Here is a 16,456-nt window from a genome sequence, read left to right on the forward strand (position 1 = left end):
ATGTTAACGTCCAGTTGAGAACCACTGATATAATCAACCTGCTATTGTTTGTTTATCTACTTTGTCACAATTAAAAACAGTGGTGCTTATAAAGATCCTAACATATAAACTCAGCACTTCTGCAAATTACTTCTGTAGTTTAAGTTTTTATCAAGAAAGAGCGTATTTAAAACTTTGATGTCTATTCCCCAGATTTCCTCCAGAAAGGTGTATCAATTTATAATACCATTAAAATAGCAGAAATGTCATTTCCCCAGATCTTGTTCATTTCTAGGTATTATCAATCTTTTTAATCTTTCTTGGTGGTAAGCAAAACAAAATATTACTTTCCCCTTTTAATGTGTAATTCTTTGATGGCTAACCAGGTCAGTAACTTTTACTATGTTTATTGACCATTTGTATTACTGCTTTTATGAACCACCTATTAATGGCCTTGCCCATTCTTGATTTTGTAAGAGCTATTAATTCTTCCAGTTTGCAATTTTTTGGGTAACCTTTATGCTGAGTTTTCCTTATAGAAGGTATACATTTTTATGATGTTAAGTTATCTGCCTTTTTATTATGTTTTTACCTTTAGTGGTGTCGTGCTTAGAAAGATCACCTCTGAAGTCTTAAACTTTAGTGTTTTAGTCTATTAGGCAGTTTTATTCCTCCATGTCTTTCACACTCTAACACTAAACTTCTTTGACCTCTAGACCACTGCAAATAAAATTTGAACGTACATAGGACTGGAAATCTTATTAAAATGCATGTTCTGATTCAGTAGGTTTGGTGTGAGACAAGTGACTCTGCATTTCCAGCAAGCTCCCAGGTGATGTCAATGCTAGTCCTGGACCACACTTTGAGTGGCTAGGTTCTGGACCTTCAGCCCTCAAACCCCAGGAGATTGGCTCTCTCCTGAATTTGCTTCCATTCCTTACCTAGTGTGAACCCCAAGGGCAATAATTTCAACTATACCTCACCCCTTTGTTTATCTGGAATAAGAACCCTGGCGACCTCCATCCCAGTATTGACCAAGCCACCATCTTCTCCGGGCTCCAGCCACAGCATCACTAAAGGAAATCTCAAAACTGCCACTTGCTTATGTAACAAATGTTTGATTTCTAAAGTCAGATCAGAAATCCTTCACTTTGTTCCTTGACAGTTCCCTTTCCCATTCCTTAGAGTAACTTTGCCTAATCTCCTTGACCCTATTCCACCTCCTTTCAGGCCTCCAGTCAATGAACGACAATGAAAGAACTTCTTCAAACCATCTGGTAAAAATCACAGTTAGCATAGCAACTGCTGCATACTTTTTCTTTTAATCCGCTCAAAAACCCAACACCATCGTATTAAGATTTTCCAACTCTTAGAAAATTCTGCTTAGATTTATGAATTAAACTGGCTATTTACTTAATAGATACCTCCCAGAGTTCTCACAATATGCCTGCCAACCTTATTTAGGTAAGCACAATTATCATTTCCATCTTACCGACTAGGAAACTAAGGCACAGAGAGTTGACACAACCGTTGAGTGTCAGAGAAAGGACAGGGATCCATATCATGTGATGATATACTCATAGCTCAAACTTCTTTACTCTGCTACCCGGGAATCACAGGGGGCCTCAGGTTCCAAACCGCTCGATTCTACAGTAGTATCTGTATCACAAACAAAGAAGAGGCAGGATGAAAAGTAACCTTTAAAAATTGTATAAAAAAATAAAACAATAACTTATATAACAACAAAAAAAGAGACAAGCATTCACTAGCGGTTCTCAGCTCTTGAGGGCACGTTCCATTCACATTCCTGGGCCTCAGAAGTTTTGTTCAACCTATCTGGGGTGGGGCCCTGGCACTACTGTTTTTAATCTGTTAAAGGGGCATGTTATCCCAAATCAGTGCTTTTCAAACGTTTTACATTCAGTGGACCCGTGGCACAAGCCCCCCGTTACTCTGATAGGTAATGTGTGACAGGTGTGCGCAGTCTTGGCCCGTCCCACACACCCTCTGGGTAACGGCAAAGTCCTTGCTATCTCTAGTGCAAACACAGATCACCCCATCCTTCCAGAAAGAAGCATTTTAGGTAGAGATAACTGAAGCTGGCCTAGGCAGTGTTAGTGGCGGCAGCGTTGACTTTACAGTGATGCCTCTGATGCCTTCTTCCGTGTGGTTTCCAGATTGCCAGTTTTCAATGTAACGCTGATTTAGTCAAATCTCATACACTATAAATATTTGTCGGAAAATTTCCTGGACTCCACACGACGGCATTTAAAACTTCTACACGCACGTTCTGAAATGCCACGCGACTGCAGAGCAGGGTTGGGCCGCCTGGCGCAGCTGGGAGCGCGGCCCTGGCGACTCGGGTCGGCGCCGAAGAGCAAAGGAGCCCGCTCGGGGCTGCGGGCGCCCGAGACTCGCGGCGCCTCGTGGGGCTCCAGGTGAGCCCAGTACGCGCCGGCCCGCACCGCCCAACTCGAAAAGCCGTCCAAGCCTTTAGCGTCTCCAAGCTCGCTGCAGCTGGAGACACCTCGTGCCCCTTTGGTGGAGCGCCCCGGACCCCTTCAGCGGACGGAGCCGTGGCCGGGATGAGCGCACTGCCAACCTGGGGCGCCGGCAAAAACGGGCCGCGCGAGGTAACTCGGTTTCGGGAAGCTCGCCGCCGCGCCCAGGGACCTAGAAGGAGGCCGAGGAGCCCGGACCGCCCGGCTCGGCCCCGCCCCGGAGTGCTCCTCGCGGCGCCTGAGTGGGCCGGAGAGACGTCAGTCAGGCGTCGTGGGTGGGACCCTGGCCGGGCTATTAATACTGGGTCCCGTCTGGTGGCAGCCGCCGGGCGGCGGTGCGCGCCTGGGCTTGGGGTGAGGAGCCGGACGCGGGGGGTCGGGCGCAGCTGCTGCAGCTGTCGGGCGGCGGAGAGCGGCCGAGACGTGGGGAGGAGGAGAGGGTGGGAGGCGGGATGGAGGGCACCAGGGGCTGCCCGTGTTCCGGGTGCGCTAACTCCCGAAGCTGTTGCTTCCAACTTTTACGTCCTTCGGAAGCTGGGAGTGTTAGTGCCGGGAGATCTGAGACTAGACAGCGGAGCCGAGGCGAGTAACGTGCACACTCCCCACTACCCCCTTCCTCACCTGCTCAGCTTTATTATTGTTTTTATTCATCTCTAGAACATGGACTGCGCCCGCCTCTGGCTAGGGCTGTTGCTGCCTGTGATAGCTGCGCTGGACTTCAGCTACCACCACCAGCCAGAGATGGAAGAGTTCCTGAAGAGTATTTCCCAAAACTACAGTTCTATCACTCACTTACACAGTATCGGGGAATCTGTGGAAGGTAGGGTCCGTTTCGTGTACTTTCCCAAACCCCTAGTCCTCAGTTTCATTCATTAAATATGCCTTAGCCTCCTGTCCCCTCCCTCTCCATGAAGCGACTCAGAGGGTCTCGAGCGGTTCCATCCCTGCCTTGCGTGTTGGTTGTTTCTGCTTTTGTGTGTTGTGTTGCTTTTTGTCAGGGGAGTAGTAAGACCTGAATTTTACTAAACGTCTCCGCTGTCGTTCGGTGTCGAGTGCTTTGCGTTAATGGCGTTCTGTTTTGGGATCTTGCAGACAGTGATTTCCTGGGATGAGTACTTTAGGTTTTAGTTTTCTACATGAACTTCTGCCAAGGAAGTCTGTTTACCCATCTCAGGTTTGTTTCCCTTTTTGATGGCTTCTTTAAATATGACTCGGACTGTTAGGATCGTGTCTTCAAGTCTCTTTTAAACTAAAACAGGGCAGTTCTGTTGGTGAGATTTCTGTGTCACGTATAATTAGCCCTATGGCTTAAAGTTATGCAAAAAAGTGGCTTTGGTACTGATTAAAAGGCTATTTTAAAAGTTATCCATTTGAACGAGACAATTGCTGGATAATAAGTGTACCATAGCAGTGATTGGTATTGCTCTTAGTATTTTCACGTTCATTATTAATTACTTTGTTTTAATTTAGAAACCATATATTAAGTATAAATATACAACTATATATTAAGTAATTCTAATTTTAGTAGATAGGAAAATTGAATCATAGTGAAATTAAGTATTTTGCCCTAGAACACTCAGATCTTGAGTGAGTTTTATAACCAGGATTGGCACTCAGATGATTCTACTTTAAGGCTTAGCCATTTTGGGACAAGGCAAATAATTTTACCAGATATTATTATTTCTCAATCTTTTATTATATTGGTACCTCCCCAAAGAGATTAGCAAATAACTTAATGCTTAAATTATAAGTTTTGTCAAGTGTATGTAATTTGGATGTCAGCTCTTTATACGGTGTATTTCAACCCCGTGTGAATTTTAGCTCTGAGTTTTTCAACCAATTTGTGAGTCTCTTAATTACCATATTCTTAAGTAATCGTTTTCCAAACAATTAAGGCCATGGTTTTTATATTTTAAAAGTATTACATAAATTTGTTTATGTGCAACGCAACAAAAATTCTTGGCTTATGTGTGTAATGGCATTTTTGTTTTTAAACAACGTTGCTAAGGAGTTGGAGCCAGAATTACTCTATATTTTGCTGTATCATCCAAACTTATAGAGGTTGGATGTATGAGAAAGCATATCTTGAATCAGCACGTGTATTCAGCCTTTTGAAATCATTTTCCCCTAGGGCTAGAGAAGAGCAATTTTAAAAGATCTAAGAATACTAATTATATTAATAAAGGAAATATAGAACACAACTAACTTGAGTTATTGTTCAGTCATTTAACCCACAAGGTGATGCCAGTGTTGTTAATTTTAAGTACTAAATGATTTGGTTTTTATTTTTTTCAAGCACAAAGTGCTTGTGACGGGACTCTCAATGTCAACCAGCTATTTTGATCTACCCTGCGTGCTATCAGACCACGGTAATAATGAGAGGCAGCAGGCTTAATTGTTTTTACCTTGTGTGCACTATTGTGGTTAAAGGACTGAGGAATTACCATGTAAAAAATAAAATCTGACACTAGTTTAGGTCAAATATTTGTTTTGAGTATGTTCTGAATAATTACTCCGGTTTAAGAAAAATCCCAAATCTGCTGTTAGGTTCTGAGTAGTAGGTTAAACTGCTCGCTAGTAACTGGGAGTCGGTTGCCAAGCGTATTTGTTGGTACTCTTTTCACTAGATGCGCAGTTTCCCCTGGCCATCCTGCCCTCTGATGTAAGATAAGCTTGCTTAGCAAACAAGATTTACCACATGTGTTATTTATTTTTCTTTGTTATTGTGAATGTGGGCAACATACCTAGAAGGGAAAGTAATCTTCCTACCTCGCCAAATACATTTTTAGTTTTTGTAGATGCATATCACGTGTATTTTCATTACCGTAATCATGGATTCTCTTCTGCTTTTTTTCCCCCAGTTCACATTATTTCATTACGTATTTCCATGAATTGAAAGGTCTGCAGGTGTGAGTTTATTGCTATATAGTCTTTTATCCTCGATTATGTGAATTTCTTAATCATTCACCTCTTTGCGGCATCTATATAGCTTCTGGTGGCCTCTGTTATAAACAGTGATGCTAAAAAAACCATTGATACATGTCATGATTAATGGCCTTCTATTATAATTGGTTTTTTTCCAGTTTTTAATATTGAAATGTTTGAAACCTACCCAGAAGCTGAGTACATATATACACTTCACCTAGATTCAGCCAAAGGAGACAGACCATATTTCAGTTGAGCCTTCTAGAGGAAATCCCACTACCTAATATCAGAGTAAAGAAAATCTTAGGTAAAACAACAGAGGCAACTATAAAACAAAAAGAACAGACAGCTGAGTTGAGAAAAATCAGAACATGTACAGTGTTCATTGATTCATTCCTTCATTCAGTTAAGGGAACACCTCTCCTATCCTTTTTTTTTTTTAATTACTCCTAAGCCCCTTTGTCTAGCATGTTCCTGGCACCTATTCAGAGATTTTTATCTGTTTGTTTAGTGGCTTGACTATTTGCTGAGGGATAGCTATGTGAAGCAAGCAAAAAGTTGTGCCATTTGTGCCCTGCTATCAGGTAGCCCCCTTTAAAATACAAATGTATTTATTATAGATTCCCCAGCTATTCTCTCCACATCCTCCCAAATTAGTTCTAGGACCACTTTAAATGAGATTTCCTACCTCTCTTTTCTAAGAATCTTGTCTTTCCTCCTGCTGAGTCTAACCTTGATCTGAATAAGGAGGGTTGCAAAGAGCAAGGGTTAGATAATAAAATTTGTTCTAAAGTGCTTTCCATGTATTTGGTGTTGTAATACATTATTTCAATCTCAACAACTCAAATAGGCCTTATACTCATTTACAGAAAGGATCCAATGAGGCACAGAGAAGTTAATTAACTTGCTGAAGATCACACAGCTGATAAGTGTTAGAGGGAGGCTTCAAACTCAGATCCACCTTCTCTGAAGCACATCTCTTTCTCATTAAGGAAGTGGTTTGACACAGATGTGGCTGGTCACATGAAGACTGAGGTAGTTACTGGAGGGTTTCAGAGTCATGTTTTGGGCACACTAGATCTGAAAGTAAAGCTTCTACCAAGGATCCAACACAGTAGCCAGTAGCCACTTGTTTACTGAGCAGCTGAAGTGTGACTAGACCAAATTAAGGTGTGCTAAAAGTGACTTTGAAGATTTCATACAAAAAAGTAAAATAGTCCATTAATATTTTTATATTGATTCCATGTTGAAGTGGTAATATTTTAGATATAAAGGCTAAATAAGAAACATTTTCTAAAAAACTTCACCTGTTTCTTTTTACTTTTGTTAATATGGTTGTGGTTTCTAAAACATTTTAAATTACATATACGACTTGCACTGTATTTTGATTGGGCTGTGCTGATCTAGACAGAAATTTGTTGTTAGCAATTTTCTTTTTCTGAGTACAAAAGGAACTCAAGCTCATTTAGAAAATTGGGAAGATACAACAAAGCACCAAGGAGAAAAATAAAATCTCACCGTCCAAAGGAAACACTTAGTAGACCTGAAAGACTACATGCCCTGTTTTGTGCCTTTCTCCCCTCCCACTGAGCCAAATATCTTGCTTGCCCCTGCAAACATGTTATTTCTAAGACCTGAGTTTTAATGCCTGCTTTTTGTCCTATCAATGGATATACTATTGTTTATTTAACTTACACCCCACTGACATTTAGTTTGTTTCTAAATTTTCCTGTTATTAAAAAAAAAAAGTGCCATAGTGGACACCTTTGTAGCTAAGACAGCAAAAGTTGTCAGAGCACACACAGGCTTTGGAACTACAAGGCCCAAGTTCAAATTCTAGATCCTCTACTTTGTAGCAGTGTGACACTGGGTGGTTAGAATAATTTCTGGCACATAATAAGTACTACATAAGAGTTGCTGTTAAGGATACATTACCTGCTATTGGGGATATATTTCCAAAAAGGAAATTACCAGGTCTTAAAGCAGTTCTATATATTTGATACATGTAACCAAATTGATTTCCAAAAGGAGTATTGATTGATGATCTCAAGAAATGTATGCTTACCTCTTATCTTTTTTCTTTTTTTTTCTTGCGGTACGCGGGCCTCTCACTGCTGTGGCCTCTCCCGTTGCGGAGCACAGGCCCCAGACGCGCAGGCTCAGCGGCCATGGCTCACGGGCCCAGCCGCTCCGCGGCATGTGGGATCTTCCCGGGGATCTTCCCGGACCGGGGCATGAACCCGTGTCCCCTGCATCGGCAGGCGGACTCTCAACCGCTGCGCCACCAGGGAAGCCCTTACCTCTTCTTTTATATCAGTCATAAATCAGACATTCCTGGTTTGAAAGATTACTGTAGTATTTGTCAGAGGGTGCAAAGTTTTGGTCATACAGGATGAATATGTCCTAGAGATCTACTGCACAGCAGAGTGCTTATAGTTAACAATACCGTTTACTTTAAAATTTGCTATGAGGGTAGATGTTATGCTAAGTGTTATAGTGATGATGATGATGAAAGATCACTGTAGCATAAAGTTTTCGTTGTTGTGTTTAAAGTATAAAGGAGAATTTATTTCTCCTGCATTTTTCCCCAAGGATTCTCACCTTCACATATGCATTCAACAGATATTTATTGAATTCCTCCGCCAGGAGTTGTCATAACGTTGCAGATACTCAAAAATCTCGCTAGAACTGGCTTAAGACTCGTGCCCCAAAGAGGCATGTACTGTGCTCATGTACACAGACCTCTCATTGCCTACTCCCCTGGCCTGGGTAGATTCTGGCTGGCGATTTACCCTCTGAAAAGGACACTTGATACGAGAGTTTGCCACAGCATTCGATTTTCTGTCACCCTATTCATTTCTCAAGTGTGATCGGCAAGCCAGTTTGCTTGAGATCCTGTATAAAATGCTTTCTGTGATGTAAATATTGACATATTGAGACAGCCACTAAAATCTGGGAATTTCAGCTGTAATATACATACTTGTGATTTAAAGTTACATTGGGGTAGCAAGCCTTTCCCCTTCTTTAACTTGAAATGTAAAGTCCTTTTGTGAAACACCTTAGGAACATCAGCCTTGTTTTATAACCATTAAGTTTCTTAAAGACACTGCCTTTTTTTCTTACAAGGAAATGATTTAGATTTCCACTATATTTGTGGTATGAGATTTTAAGAGGAAGAGACAGAATATCCAAAAAGTAACACGGATGTTACTCTGCTTCAACCACCAATACTTTAGTGACATTTGAAACTTAAAAAAATAATAATTGCAGCCAACATTAAGTGAATTTTACTCTTTGCCTGGCACTTTACATATACCCCTCAATCACTCTAACAACGGCACGAAATACCATTATTATCCCCCAATTTACATGTGAAGAATTGAGATTGAATGAATCATCCACAGTTAGTAAATGACAGAGGGGTGATTGGAACCAAAGTCTGTCTTGTGCCAAATAGTGGACCATTAAAGCTCTTTGCCGTAGAGAAAAGTTTCTCCAGTTACCTTTTTCTCTGTTCTTGTCCCTTTTCCCCTCCCCCATACATCCTGCTCCTCCCCTTGCCCCGACTGCTGTGATTCTGCAAAAGTTGAGGAGCATCCTCCATCATCCAAGAAAAGGCCTGTGTAAAATGTATTTTATGTGCGGAGTGATAGGCTATGGAATCCTAGACCCCTTTTCAGTATTTACAGTTTCATCCAAAGCAGTGTGAATTACATATTTTGGTGTAGACTTAATTTTTTTTCTATATACTAAAACTGTTTGGTTATGAGGCAAAAGGAAAAGACTGAGATTCTGGTTTGCACACTTTCAGGACACCCACCCACCAAAATGCTGTCTCCTGAGTTGAGAACAGTGGTTCTCATTAAGAGTAGTACTGCCCCCTAGGGGGAATTTTGGAAATTGAGGGGAGGTTTAGGCCATAACTTTCAAGTCTTTGGAGGGGGGACCTCACTGATGCAGCCTCCTGATCTTGTTAGCAACACACAGAATAGTCGTGCCTAGTGAAAAATCGTCCTCCACCTTTTCTAATGTCTTCCATAGGTGCAAGACCAGCTTACCAGCTAAAACCAGTTTCGATTTATGTACAAACACAAAATACTTTTTCCCCACAATTTTAATATGTACCAAACTTTCCAGGAATAGTACCTGTAGGCAAATTGAGGGAAAATTCAATTATATTTTTCTCTGAACTCGATTCTGAGATATTTCACATTCTTAAAATCCTGGCATCAGTGACCACACAGCTGAATCAGTCTGCGTTTGTAATAAATGCCTTCACCGTGAATCTCAAGAATTGATCTAAGCAGCTTTTTCTTATTATAAGTTGCTTTCTTTTTATTTCCCCTTTATGTAAAGTTTGAACGTTTTATCAATCTTTCCTGAAATTACGTATGCAAATATTCTGTGGATTTCATGCCAGCATGGTGAAGGAGGAGCTGCAAAATCTTGGACGTGAAAAAAGAGGCATCAACTGATAGGGTTAGGGACTGTTGGTCTAAAACCACAGATGCAGAGAGCTGATAAGACCCACTTCAAATTTATGTAGCCAGCATACAGAAGGTGTTTGGTTTCCGTTCTTAATCAAAACACGAGTGCCTAGTGGTAACACCGCAGTGACAAATAGTATCTAGAGTTGAGAGATAACTGCCATTCGCCCTGTTTCCTTCCTTTGGTTTGTGAATTTAGAATGCCCCTTTCTCGAAGAGTGCAAAGTCAGAACGTAAGATAAGAAGAATCTTAAAGTAAAAAAAAAAATGTTTTTTATTGAAATATAATCGATTTACAATGTTGTTAGTTTCAGGTGTACAGCAGAGTGATTCTGCAAAAGATCTCTTTTGCAGATTCTTTTCCCTTAGAGTTTATTACCCAAAAAAAGGTAAAGTTTTGAAGGTTATATCAAATACCAACGTGCATTTGGGTTAGGGGAAGAAGATTAAATCGGAACTTCCTATGTAGTGATTGAAAAGAATTGGTATTCTTCCTAGCTCCGTAGCCATTCAATGTAATATAGGGTAGTAGTTTGCTGAGAGGTTAGGAAATCCTAATTTGAGTTTGTGTGCAAATAAACAGACATAAAGTAAATAAAACAGACATAAGTTGCACATTAAAAATGTTTTCTCAACCCTGTTTTACAAGGACTGCTACATGTCAGATGTTTAAAAAGTGTACATTTTCTGGTCTGTGACCCTTCATGTACATAACTTCGTCAAAAGCTCAACTGGAGGTTTACTCTCCTTGGCATCACAAAAATGCCGCCAGCTTCAAACAAGTTGCCTTCAAACTAGCTTCACAGACATATCCCGAACTTCCTCAGAGCTGAAGATAGCAGCCTTCGTGGTGGGGTATAAAGGCATTAATGACAGGGTAAACCCTTCAAATATGCAAGCACTGTCACAGAGTCTAGAAGAAGAAAGCAAACCCTCTGTTTGTATAAACAAAGAACTTTCAGTTAGTTGTTTACTCAGTTTTAAAAATTTCTCTGATAGGAATCTCTCTGAGGAAACTAGAACCACACTTAAGGAGCACAGCCAAAGTCACCTGAACTGACAGTTATCCAAATACATAACTCAGCCTCCTTTCTGACAAAGTGCATGAATACAGTCAGGTGAAATTGAGCACAACGTCACATTTTTAGAGCAGGAATGGATGTTAGAGACCACTTGATCATTTATTCAGTTGATTGAGGCTTGGTTCAAAATGTCACCTCCTCCTGGAAGTCTTTTTCTAGTCGCCTGGGCAGAGTTAGAATCTCCTTGCGCCCCTCTTCCAGAGCATCTTCCAGGAGCTCTGTCTATGTTGTACCTGGAGGGCAGGGACCAGACTTCATTCATCTTCATATCTTAGGCCCAGTTACGTGCTGATTATATGTGACAGGCACAGTGAGGATCACAGCTGAAGAGTTTTTCCATGCATAGCAAAGGAAACATTAATGTAAATATGCTTTTATACACTTTTATACAGTATAGTATATAGTATGCTATTATGTATAAGTATATAGGATGTATATATATATATGCTTTTATATACATTTATATAGTTACACATACTATATGTAACTTTATATACGCAACGTTATGTAGTTATACATATGTTGTATGTAGTAAATACTTCAGTTCCTCAGGAAAATGAAATAGTTTTAGCAAAAACAGGTTATACTGCAATAAAACAATGTTATGGGAAGTAGCATGATACCTTGGAGAGGTAGTATAGGAGGACCTCATTGTGACACAGCTCATGCTGGAGGGCAACAGGGAGGTTAGTGTCCTTCAGGCAGTCAAGGGCATAACTGAGTCATTCACTGACATACCTAGAGGGGTTCTGGCTCAGCCCCCAAACACTAACCAAACATGTATTAAGAGAAGAGAGAGTAAATGTAGGAGACACACACACACACACACACACACACACACACACACACACACACACACACCCTCCATTAAGAAGAGGTTAAGTAAATATCCCTGGTTTTATTTGAACAGTGAAAAAATAGTTCAAGTGTCTATCTAGAGAATGTGAAAAAGCGAAAAGGACCATGTGATGAAGCCTCCCCCCTACCCCCCCCACCAGAAAAGTTAAGCAGATACTTGGAATCCCTCGATTTTAAGGGTCTTTTTTCCCCTCCATACTCAGGAATGCTTTACAGGTTTAAGATGTTCAGGTTTTGGAAGTAAACAGGTAGACAGGCTGAAGGTTGAAAGTATCCTAGCTTTAATTTTTAGTCCCTGTTAAGTATCCATTCCCTTGCCCATTGTTGGTAACTCAGTCAAGCCCAACCATTAAAATTCTTTTAAAGGGGGCTGTTCACTCTTGTGAAAGTGTGGACACATGGGGAGAACAGATCATTTTAACATGGGGCAATTCCACAGGAGTTTTCCTGTTATTTTAAAATTAGATTTACTTACACCTTAGTAATAATACCAAATGCACGTGGGGTTGAATTTGAGATGCAGGTTGCTCAGTTATGGAACACATTTTATTTTTTTTCTGTTACTCTTAGAGACTGAGATGAATAATCTCTCTCTACTAGAGATAACCTAGAGATAAGCCTAGTGGGATTATCATTTGTTACCGGTGAGTTCCTTTCTATTTATGAAAAAACAGAAAGACAAATTGGGAAATACCACATTCTAGCCTTAATAAACACGTAGCTGGGCCTCGGTATCTTGTGAGTTTTAATGACATATACTTCTAAATGCACAAAATGTGTCTTCAGTCTCAGCGGCACTCTAGCTCGCGGTGTAGGGGTGGGCAGAGAGTCCAGAGGCTTTGAGGTGGAAAGGATTGTGTTGTATTCCAAGAACAGAAATGAGGCCGGTGGTGCTGGAGCACAGTAAGCATGCAGAGAGTGGTACTGGGTAAAGCTGGAGAGGCGTGCAGGGGACAGTTCACAGAGTGCCTGGTATGCTAATTCAAACAGGGAGAGTTTGAATTCTGTTCTAAGAATAATGGAAAACCACTGAAGGGTTTTAATCGGAGTGATGTCATCTGATGTAGGTTTGGAAAAATTATGGCATTGGCTGCTGAATAGAGAATTAATTAAAAAGGGGCAAGTATAGAAGCAGGGAGACTGATCCAGTTATAATAATAATCCAGGCAACTGTTGATGATGGTGATTTGGATGAAGATGCTGTATTAGAAATGGAGAGAAGTGGAGGGATTAGAGATCTACTTTGGAAATAAAACCAACAATACTTCCTTACTGGATTGGAAGGGGGTGGGCAGAGATAGGGAAAAATAGAAGATCCAGGATGACCTTTAGGTTTTCAGCTTGGACAGCTGAGCACCTGAGGTATTATTTACCAAGATAGGAAATACTAGAAGAGGACAAGTTTGGGTTGAAATCAAGACCTCTGATTTAGACAATTTTTTAAAATTTGAAATCCTTAATAGACATCCAGTTGGAACGTCCAGTAGGCAGGTGTGTAGGTGGAGTTTGGAGGAAAGTTTTGGCTGTAGAAATAAGCTTGAGAGTCGTCAACATGTAGATGGCATTGAAACCCATGGGATTATAAAATAATCTAACAAGAAAGTAGAGATAAAAGAGGGCCAGAATAGAGCCAGAGGATACTGTTGTATTTTGAGTCAGGTAGAGACAGAAGCCAACAAAGGAGATGGGAAAAAAAAAATTCAGCAAGGAAGTAGGAGAAAGGTGAAGAGTGATATCACAGACATGAAGGAAGGGCAGCAGTTCAAAAAGGAGGCTGTCTTGGGGTCCCATGACCACCCACTAGTGAATTGCTGGAAGGACTCGTGACTCAACAAAGTCATACTCGCAGCCAAGATTTATGAAGCCAAGGAAACAGTGCAGGCACAGCAGAATAATGATACATGTAGGCAAAGACTAGAGGAGTCAGCATGGGCTTGCCTGTTCTCCCTCGGTGAGGACCCCACAGATGCATGCTTCTCTCCAGCTGTGCACTCAGGGAAGCCCACTCGAGTCTGTGGAGACTCAGAGTTCTTCACAGGAGCTGGTCACATGACTATTGTGACCCACAGGGTGCAGACCCACACTAGGTCCCAGGTGCCCATCATGAATCTTCACGTTTACTTTAAACAATGCTTTCGGCCTGGTACACGCTGACGCTCTGTCTTGCATCAATAATTAGTGAACACTGAAGAAGTTTAGTGCTCAGAGTTTGGTTAAGAGTCATTACAACGAGTGCAGGTGTTCCAGAGATAAGCAAGAAGTGAATAAAACAGACCAGCTGTGTTAACTCTTTCCTCACTGAGGTCGTGCTCAACCATGTTGGATGCAGTTACAAGTGAAGACTGAGAGCCATAAAGTTAACTGACAGATCCCAAAGTAGCCTTAGTTAAATCTGTTTATCTCTAGACAGATTCATTCAATTTATTCAGCAAACATGTATCGAATGCCTAGTATAGTTTGTGGCGTGTGCTGGCCACAAACTATATATAAAAATATAGAGGTAAAGAAGTCAAACATGGTCCCTGTCCTGATGGAGCCGATGATCTGAGGGGTGAGTGGGAAGGAAGAGACATCCTAGTAAATGCAGATGAGATTCACCCTAGGGGAGTAGATGGCAGGGGATCGGAAGGACAGAAGTCAGCCAGGTGAAAGGGGGAAGGCAAGGCCATAAGTGGCGTGTTCAGAGACCTGGTGGTTAAGGAGCATGTGGACCTTGTGTAGCAAAAGAAGTTGAGTGTGGCTGGAGAGGAGAGCATGAAGGGACGAGAGGAGGCAAGATGGGCAGATCGTGGAAGACCTTGCCCACCTTGTGAAAGACTTCTTGCTTCATCCAAAGGGAGTCACGTCATCCTAGGGACTCCTGCCTGATAGGAAAGTGACAGATTTGTTTTCTTGATTGGAAAATTCCTGATCATTTTACAATTCATTTTGCATTACAATAAAGATTCCCTTTAAGAAATAAGGTGAAACAGCCATGTCTGGAATAAGAAATCAGTGAGAAAATACAAACATGCCAGGGTGAATAAACGAGAGCACCAACAAAACGTAATAAGAAATCTGTAAAAATAATAACAGTTCCTAAGAGCTGTCAGTGTGAAGAGTTCTGATTTAAATAGCATAATTGGATCGGATTATTCACTTAAACCTTAAAGATCACTTACCTTTATCATACAGCTTACCAGAAACATTTCAGTGACGCATCGCACATCCTAGTGTCTTTTTGCCCTCACAGAGCCCGGATCACACAAAAAGAGATGATTTTTTAATCAGCCATTTTGGAGACAAATTCTGGTTATGCCAAACTTATACAGAAAGTGATAAATATTAATTAAATCTAGAATTCAAAGAAAAATGTCAGAGTACCTAGGAACAGACACTTAAAAAATTTTTCCCAACGGTATTGAGATATAATATCGGCATACGACGTTGTGTAAGTTTAAAGTGTGTGACGTGATGATTTGATAATACATGTACTGTAAAAGGTTTACCATAAAAAGATGAGTTAACACATCCTTCTCCTCACACAATTACTATTTTGTTGTGGTGGTGGTGCCAACTTTTAAGTCTAATCATTCAGCAACTTTATATAATACCGTATTGTTAACTATAGTCACTGTACTGTATAGTAAATCCTCAGAACTTAGAGCTGGTAGTTTGTACCCCTTGATCAACATCTCCCTATTTCCCCTGCTCCCCAGCGCCTGGCAACCACCAATCCACTCTGTTTCTATGAGTTCAGCTTTTTTAGATTCCACATATATGTGAGATCATAGCTCTGTCTCAGTTCACCTAGCATAATGCCCTCACTTCCTCCATGCTGTCGCAAATGGCAGGATCTCCTTCTTTTTCACGGCTGAATAATAGTCCATTGTATGTACATATCACATTTTCTTTAACCGTTCATCCATCTGCAGACATTTAGGTTGTTTCTGTGTTTTGGCTATTGTGAATAATACTGCATTGAACGTGGGGATGCAGATACCTCTTGGACATACTGATTTCATTTTTCCTTCAGATAAATACCCAGAAGTGGAATTGCTGGTAGTTACGGTTTTAATTTTTTTATAGTAGCTGTACCAATTTACATTCCCGCCAACAGTGCACAAAATAGAAACAGATTACCTTCTATTTTAAAACAGTATTGGAATATTGTTATTATGAAGTACAGTTGACCCTTGAACAACATGAGCTTGAACTGCGCTGGTCCACGTACACGCAGATCTTTTTTCAATAGTAAATACAACCAAACTACATGATCCGCGGTTGGTTGAATCCTCCACTGAGGAACTACAGATACCAAGGACCAGCTAAGTTATACACAGACTTTGACTGCTCAGAGGCTTGGCACTCCTGACCCCTCTCACTGTTTAAGGGTCAACTATACAGCCACTTGAACTTTTCAGGTGATATATAGCAGCACTGAGAGGGGACATAATCTTGGGCTCATTTTCTAGGTAAGCTATTGAATAGGAGCAGCAAGGATGGGAAAATGAAAGAAATGCAGCTGCTCTTTACTGAGTACCTGTCATGTGCCAGGCACCGTGCTAGGCCCTTTACAAATTTTCCTCGCTTAAGCTATATGAAAACTCTTTACATTCACGTTTTTAGAGCTGAGAGCAAAGAG

The 16,456-nt window shown here is 41.0% G+C and overlaps 1 protein-coding gene across 1 annotated transcript in view; it reads left to right on the forward strand.

Annotated features, from left to right (window-relative positions):
• Window positions 1-2,792: 2,792 nt before the first annotated feature.
• CPM (carboxypeptidase M) overlaps window positions 2,793-16,456 on the forward strand; it is an 85,483-nt gene continuing 71,819 nt past the window's right edge. Inside the window, exons 1-2 of the mRNA XM_024736371.1 lie at window positions 2,793-2,834; window positions 3,138-3,300. Coding sequence (XP_024592139.1) covers window positions 3,141-3,300 — 160 coding nt within the window. The 5' untranslated portion in view covers window positions 2,793-2,834; window positions 3,138-3,140. The remainder of the gene's footprint in view (window positions 2,835-3,137; window positions 3,301-16,456) is intronic.

Source organism: Neophocaena asiaeorientalis, unplaced genomic scaffold, assembly GCF_003031525.2.
Source record: "Neophocaena asiaeorientalis asiaeorientalis breed wild unplaced genomic scaffold, Neophocaena_asiaeorientalis_V1.1 scaffold134, whole genome shotgun sequence".
NCBI classification, from domain to species: domain Eukaryota; kingdom Metazoa; phylum Chordata; class Mammalia; order Artiodactyla; family Phocoenidae; genus Neophocaena; species Neophocaena asiaeorientalis.